Here is an 8,588-nt window from a genome sequence, read left to right on the forward strand (position 1 = left end):
ATCTGCGTAACTTTCAGGTTTGACTGTCCCATAAATCCAGTTCTGAAGTATTAAAGTATGACACATGTTCGCAACAAAAAGGTCCATCAAAATGTTTGTTAAGTTTTTTCTATAACTGGATGCTGATTATTTCATTAAGATGAAAGTGGAAACTTGTTTGCTTATTTCACTTAAACTGCAGGATCAAATAATTGAAAAAACAAATAAAATAAAAAAACTAGTACACTAGTGTATAGTCATTCCATGTCAACAATACTAAGCTAACTCATTTCTTCCAAGCTCCACCTCTCCATGGCCATTCCTACTATCTAAAATCATAGATGGTATTTCATCTCCAGCTAGTTCTTCAACTTCCTCGCAAATTTCACTAACCTCTTCCAATGTCTTATAAGTATAAAGCCAACTACATATTACATAATATAAGAGATTTATTGCTTGGGTGGCAGTAACAAGCCAGTAGTAGTTTTCCAATCTTCCCCTATTGAGGTTCCTATCAGGTAGCCAGTTGCTTTTTTTGCCTGAATACTTATGAACTAGTGATACCATCAGTGTGCCTACATAGTCTCCCGCTGATATCGCAATCCAGTAGAGAGCTGCAGCAGTGCTTCTCATGCTTTCAGGTGATTGATCATAAAGAAATTCCAAGAGCCCAACAAACGCGAAAACTTCAGCTGTCCCATGTAGGCTGAACTGAGGTGCCAACCAAAAAACACTTATAGGGATAATTGCTTTTGGATCGTCCAATAAGTTGTGTTCAGCAGCCACTGCTTTTCTCTTGATCTCAACAACTGCTGCAACAACTGTTGCAAGAATGTTAATCACAAGGCCTATGCCAATTCTTTGTAGGTATGTGATGCCCGATGGGTTTCTAGTGAATCGGCGAGCAAAGGGTACAAAGAGACGTTCATACAGAACAAGGCCAATGAGCAAAGATATGACACCAAAGATGGCCAAGGAGGCTGGAGGAAATTGGAAGGAGTGAGACAGGTGACGATCCATAGTGCGAGCTTGTTGAATGGTGAAGCTTCGCGAGTGTGAAGATGAGGCAAAAACTAAAATTCCAGCTGCCCATATGGGAAACATTCGGATAATGGATTTTAATTCCTCAACTCGATGGACAGTGGCAATCCTCCATAAATTTGGTGTGTTCGAATCTGTTGCATCGCTACCTGTTACTATTGCAGCTTTATCAAACCACCTGCAATCAGTACAGGAGAAGCTGATTTACCATTCAATTTATATGTATTACCATAATGGTTAAATAATTACTCATTCTTTCCTTATAGTTTGAGCTTTGGGGACAATTAGTAATTTATCATGATAACAAAGCAGATAGTCCTAAGTTCAGACTGTCTCCGGGTAACAAACAATTTCATGAAGCACATATGCCCAAATTATATATGCTTTTTTCTTTTTTAATGAATGACACTCACTGGGTCTTTTTACTTTTTAGGCTTCTCAAAGAAGCTTATTTGAATAAGAGTAGTCACTATCAGATGAAGTTTCGACCAACACATGCTTATTGCATAGCATCTGCAATGACATTTGACATTATACTTTAGAATGTTTAAAATTGCTTACTTGAATTGATTTGTGTGTAAAAGCCTTTCATTCAAAGAAATAGCAGCATCGAGCTCTCTATTTTCATACAAGAGAGCTGGGTCTGCTCGTACTACTTCTTTCCTCTTCCTCACAGCTGCAACAATTACTTGGGCCAATCTAACCAAGGGACTACCCTCAGGTTTGATTCTATTGTAATGAGGTGAACCCACCAAAAAGGCTAAAATTGACAAGGCCATGGCTGTGGTTGGAATTGCAAGACCCCAGCCCCAACCTACATTATCTTGGATGTAAACCACTAAAGTTAGGGCAGCTAGTGTTGCCATTCCCATGCTAAAGTAGTACCAATTAAACAAATTCCAACTTCGAGCTGCTACACCTGATTTGGTCATGTCAATTTGGTCTGCAGCAAAGGTAACAACACAAGGCCTAATGCAACCTGAGCCAAGAGATGTAAGAAGCAGACAGATGTAGAGGACCCAAATCTGCAAGGTTGAGGCTTCCTTGCAATTCTCTTGAGTTGGGCATTTTGGAGGGTGGAACCTTGGCTGTACTGCTGATATGGTGAGGCTAATCAATCCCTGCCGATGAAATAAAATGTGTACTAAGGAATGAGAAATTAATCAACATTCTAAATTTTCACTAGCCAAAAATATGTTCATAAAAAAATAAAGATTTCTGTTGAAATTTTTAAAATGTACAAATGTAGGTGATGCGTGTTTATAAGCGCTCGTGATGATAGTTGGGAATTTTTAAGCAGTGCTTATTGACAAGGTATTATTCTCAAGGACCTAGACATTTGAGAGCTAAATTGACTGTAAGTGTGTGTTTGGCTTCAAATTAAAAAACCAGCTTATTTTACTATTTAACTTGTTTTTGCTATTATTTATGGGCCTCACTGCACTTTTTGGTACTATTCATGGATTCCACTGTATTATTTCAGCTAACTTTTACCTTTATTTACGGTACTTTCAGCAAAAGTTTTCAGTCCTAACAAAATAAGCGGATCCCAAACAAACCCTAAGTTTGTAACAACTAGCTTTTTCTTTTTTCTTTTTTTCTTTTTAATGGTCAATAGTAAGATCTTTACTGAAAAGAAAATAAATATAGTTACAACAGATTCGCACCCTCAAACTGGGCTTGGTCCTGCATAATTACATTTGCAAAAGCTGGGGGGCCAGAACCTAGGACAAAACAGCAGTTGTTGTCAAGGGACGGGCTGCTAAGGCGTGTGGAGCTTGGTTAGATGATCCGGGAGGCCACCTGAAGGAAAGGCTTTGGGATAGAGCTGCCAATCTTATGGTGTCTGAGTTTAGACTGATATTCTCCATGGATCAAATGTGCTAGGATTGTGTAGGGCATCAATGCAGGTCTTTGTATCACTCTCTACAACAGTGTTGAGAATATTGTGCCTGACCAATTATTATGTGGTAGTCAGTAAAATGACTGTAACAACTAGTTATAGTATGGCAGTTGCAATAACTTGTATCTGTTGTAGTAAATAGTCCTAACCATTACACTAGGCTGCAAAACTTTTCTCTGGCTATATATATCAATAAATTGTTTATTTATAGGTCCCATTGCCAAGAGCCTTATAGGTAACTAGTTGGCACCTCTGATGTTTCTAAAGGGTTCAAATCCCTCCTCTCCTATTGTAACTATCATGCAAATATATATATAAAAATTATAGGTTCCCTTGTTAATTATCAATGAAAGGGAATCTAATCACTGCTTAAACTATAAATAGTGAACTTTAGACCTGTAAAGCATGAGATTTTTGTTTTTACCAGTTCATAGATAATAGAACCAGCCATGATGGTCGAAAACCGCCCAGCAAAGGAGTCGGAAATTAAAGCACCAAACAATGGCGCGAAATTGGCAGCTCCATTGAAGTTGGTCAGTGTGTTGGCGGCCTTTACCAGCGGCAGGTTAAGCTCTTGTGTCAAGTACGTTATCATGTTGGCATGAAAACCAGTATTCGCAAATCTGTCACATATTTCATTTGCTGGGAAACATAACAAGGAGGAAAATACTTGGCTCATGAATATACCAATAAAAATAGCATGAGGAATTTAGGCATACTTATGTGTAAGTGTCAATGTATATTGTGCGACAAAGCTTTTAAGAAAAGCGATAGTTTGCCGAGAGCCTTGTAGCTCAATTGGCATTTCATGGTAATTTCAACTGAGACACACATCCAAGGTTCAAATCCCCTTCCCTCAACTATCTAATCTTAAGAAAGAAAAAAAATATTTTGACAACTTTTTTTTTACCGTGATGTTAACATACTACAAATATTAAATCACCATTAAAAAACAATTCGAATATCCATTTATTATTTTGTTGAAGTGACACCCATCGTATGTATTGTTACTATGAGTACTCAAGATATGACTATTGGGCTTAACCTCTACTTAGACTCACAATCTATTTGTATTGTGCGCTTTGGGTTTCCTACTATGGGTAGTCCTATACTCGATGACCCAATTATGCTCCTGTTTCCTCAAACTCTTCACTTTACCTCATAGAGTCGCTCCCTTTCTCTCTTAACTTGATTGCTCTTTCTTTTTTTTGAGTGTTCTCTCTCCAGAATTGCCAACCCCTATTCCTCATTCTCTTCTTCTATTTATAGGCTAAGATAAGTGGAGGTGTTATGATTACTCCCCCTCACTAATGCGAATGGTGGTCCAATTCCATCATCTCTAAGGGGATGTTCCATCGGGAATGGTGGTTGGCATTGGAACTGATTCCCACCTTCAAAAACTTGCTCGGCAGAGATATTCCCGAGGGCTCTACTGAGCAGCCGAGTATGGGATGCGTCCGAGCAATATCACCCCCGACTGGGTTAAAGATGACTGGGAGGGGCTTGCTATCAATTTCCAAGGTAGTGTAGTTCCATTCCAGATTTTGAGCCCAAATTGGCTCCCGAGGCGTTCAGATCAAAGTTGCAGGTCTAATGAGGGCAGGGTGACATGTTAGGCCGCCTGGCCTAGTCCTAAGGCCCAACGGGCCTGGGGCCCTAGCCCGTACAGTTACGTTCATTTGTAATCTTTTTGGTAGTTGTTTTAGAATTTATCTTTAATAGTTCAGAAAATGTAATATAATTATTTTATAAGAATATAATATAAATTTTGTAGGTTAAATAGTGCATGTTATTTAAAAGTATTTTCCATTTTTAAAAGTTTTATTTAATGAAACATATAATATATTTTGCATCTAAAAACAATAGATGGTGATAACTAATTTGAACATATCCAAGAATGTTAAAAAAAAAATGTACATCCAAATTCCATGGAACACATGTAATTGTGTTACATTAAGCTAAAATTATTATTGAAGTTTAGAATTGTAAAATTTTTTTTCTTCTTTCCAAATATAAGTATAATACCTATATTATTGAAATTTTAATTTTAAGGTAATCTTTTGAATATTTATAATTTTATTGCTTTTTTAAGGCCTATATCTCTAATTTTTAAGGCCTATTTTGTTTGTATTTTTTTGGTCCAAAATTGTCGGGTTTGACCCAAACAGAATAAAATTTCATATTTTCAACCCAAAAATTAAGAAAAAAAAAATTGAGCCCAAAAACTTGAAAAAAAAAATTAGAACTTTTGGACCAAATTGAACCGAAGTGGACGGAATTAACTGAATTGGATTAAATGGACTGAAGTGGATCGAATGGACCAAAGTAGACTGACTTAGACCGTAGTGGGCTGAATAGACTGAAGTAGACGAAATTGACTGAATTAGACCAAAGTAGACTGAATTGGACTAAATGGTCAGAAGCAGACCGAATAGACTGAAGTAACCTGATGTGGACCGAAACACTAGGTTGATATGGCTCAAAAAGAGCATAGAACTTTATATAGATATAGATTAGAACCATCAAACCCCTTCCAAATGAAGAAAAAAAATCTTCACACTCATCCACTAGTTTACACACACATCTACAATTGATGCAAGAATATATCTATATTTGTGAAAAAAAATATGTGAAATAGTGTGTGTTTGTAAATCAAACCCCATTTTCAATTGTGTTTTAGTCTTTTCCGAATAGAAGAATAGATATTCCTTCACTCTGTTTTTCCCCCTTGTTAAGTTGGATCCAATCTTTTTTTTTTATTATGTTTGTTCAATAATTCTACATGCATAGAGGCTTCAGTGAAATTATGTTACCACTAATGTAAAGAACTAATTCAGCCTAATTACAATGGATAAATGGTGTGTAGATCTTGAGATTTATTTGACTCTAATAGGGCAAATGGTAAACCTCTCAAATTAGTATAAAATATGTTTTGGGGGTGCTCTACAAGAATCATTACCTTTTATAGTGATTGTAATTACATTAATGTTTGCTAGCAATCATGTTAAGATCACCTGTTCTGATGCTAGAAAAGAATAAATATAATCATACTTAACAAATTACCACTTTAATTTCCAAAAGCTTAAGTTATTTGAAAAAGAAAGTTAATTAATTAATTAATCAACCATTGTTTAAACTTGAAAAGAAGAACCCAAGAAGCTATGATCGGATATCTCACTAGCTGAGAGATCCTTGAAGATGTCAACCCCAGCCAAAAACAACAGTTGGCAAAGAAAGTAGTGTGACTAAAAAGTAAAAACAAAAAAATATTGGATGTGAACATACCAAGGATAAATGGCATTGTTTTGATTCCTCCAAGCTTCTTCTTCTTCTTCCTTTTGATTAAACTTTCAGCCTCTATGTTCTCCTGCTTCTCAACATTGGCCATGTTTTCTCTGTCCAAGTGCTCCATCTGTGGTTTTCACTTTCGCATGCAAAGCCAAGTTCTAATAAGAGGACTCATACATATGGTTGACATTTGGATTTTCGGACCAAGAAGAGTGCAGAGGCAAACTATAAGATAGGTGGGAACCACAAATGATCTTCCATGGGTGTAATGTGTTATATCATTATTACAATGGAATCATTGAAATTTTTTGTATGACTTCTGCACGTCCGAGATAGAGAGAGAAAGAGAGGGTTTCAGATAACTCAAATTTTTTAATGTAAATTCGAATCTTGTTTACATCAAACAAAAAATAATATTAATGATAAACTAATTCAATAAAGCCAGAGCCAACTAAAAATTCATGACAAATTCCTAAATTAGATTATCATTTCACTCATAGGTCCACCACAATTTGCAATTTAAAATTCTTTTTATTGGCCCGTGCGTGCTGCATCCTTAGAAAAACTCAAAACCAAATTGTGTGTGTTTGGTATCATCAGTTTAATTAGCTTTTTGCTTCTCTTTTCTTTTTTTTCTTTTTTTTTTGGGTTAAAAATGTGCTAAATTATACTTATACTTTAAAAAAGCGAGGTTTTAAAGTGGCATCTAAGTGAGGTTTAAAAATGGAATCATTGATGAAATGGCAAGAGTAACAAGACAAAAGCATTAATGTCAATCCCATCCAGAGTTTCAGTTTTTATCCTTTCATTTAGTTTATGGACCTGAGGGGTACAGATACATGTGCGAAATTTCAGTGCTTCAATAGCCAATGGGGTAGAATTGTTTGATTAAACTTTTCTCTTCGTGATCTTTGAACTCAGTTCTGTCTCTGCATGATCATCAGCATCCATTACTTGACATGTACTGAAAGCTTGGGATGTATGTTTAAAAACACAATGGTAAGATGAGGTTTCTTGGTTCCCCCATCATATGTCATCTTTCCACCTCTTATGGCTTTGGTTTAATTTTAGCTTTGGAGGTGAGAGTTTGAGTTTATATTAAAATATAACCCACTTGATCACGTGTTTGAATGTGCCGATACAGCTATACTTACTGTTTGAGAAATTGATTATTACCAAGTCTATCTCTTATTCCTATGATTTCTTTTTAATTTTGATTAAGATAATACTAAGTTTGTGTAACAAACACAACTTCTCACATTCATAAACAGTACAATGAGGCCAAAGATCCCAATCCTCAAAGCAAAAATAGCAATAAATTATAACAACTGTCATATTAATCAAGCAATTGGAAATTTAGTCATAAAATATAGTACAACTAACTAGTCGGTAGCAACAGGAAAATAATATAAGCTGCGACACATTTGACTTTTTATGTTATTGTCCCAACATATTCCATTTGGGGCCATCGAAAATACTTAGGATTTTATTATCACCGAAGGGAAAGCATAGAGTAGGACAGAACTTTTATAATTGCAATGATACGAAAAGAAAAACAAAAAAAGCTTGAGCTTCTTGATCTTATTCGGCTCATTCCATAATAATTAAGAGATAATAGTCTTGTGGTAGATATGATTTAAGGTCAACGTGATTTTAAAACTAAGTAATGCATATAATATTAGAATGACAGCCCATCTTACGGAAACCAAACAAGAATCAAATCCCATAAAATAGAAACAAGAATCAACTAGTTTGATTGTGATATAATACTACACAAAATAAACACCGACTCTTAGTAGGGCCTAGCAAAAATTATTCAAATGTAAGATTGATGATGATTTTTGGGGTTGTGTTTCCAATCCATTGAAATGATAATGTATGATATCGTGTCACACATGTAATCCTCAACACGTATTTGAATTCTTTTTATGAAATGTCTTACAGATTTGTCTTGGTATCAATGATAAGTATAGAGATATGTATCCACATGGGATATTTATTAGATGGAATCGGCCTGGATATAAGATTACAAATAGTCCTATTCACACCTTGACTAACTCTTTTAGAATATAAAGCAAATGTGACTAGCACAATGTGATTAATGCTTCCTCAAACCATGACAAATTATATCATACTCACCAACCTAGTAAACTATTATTTAGATAGGTTTGATCTTTATTAATGAATGCATTGATCTAAAATGATTAGGTGTACAACACTCTATTAACTTCATGACACAATTATTTTTATCGGAATGATGATGAAGTATAATATAGTAGTATTATTTTAAATCCATAAGAAGACAATTATTTTTATTGGAACAGAATCCTCCGATACCTAATCCATTATATCATAAAATTCATACCAAACAATTATC

General features: G+C 35.2%; 1 protein-coding gene across 1 annotated transcript; it reads right to left on the bottom strand.

Annotated features, from left to right (window-relative positions):
• Positions 1-255: 255 nt before the first annotated feature.
• LOC115965024 (protein NRT1/ PTR FAMILY 3.1-like) lies at positions 256-6,311 on the bottom strand. Its single transcript, XM_031084236.1, has 4 exons — positions 6,209-6,311; positions 3,348-3,565; positions 1,582-2,141; positions 256-1,198 (listed from the first exon to the last, which is right to left on the bottom strand). The coding sequence occupies exons 1-4, from the start codon at positions 6,309-6,311 to the stop codon at positions 256-258; spliced, it is 1,824 nt and encodes a 607-aa protein (XP_030940096.1).
• Between the last annotated feature and the right edge of the window lie 2,277 nt (positions 6,312-8,588).

This window comes from Quercus lobata, chromosome 10 (assembly GCF_001633185.2).
Source record: "Quercus lobata isolate SW786 chromosome 10, ValleyOak3.0 Primary Assembly, whole genome shotgun sequence".
Classification (NCBI taxonomy): domain Eukaryota; kingdom Viridiplantae; phylum Streptophyta; class Magnoliopsida; order Fagales; family Fagaceae; genus Quercus; species Quercus lobata.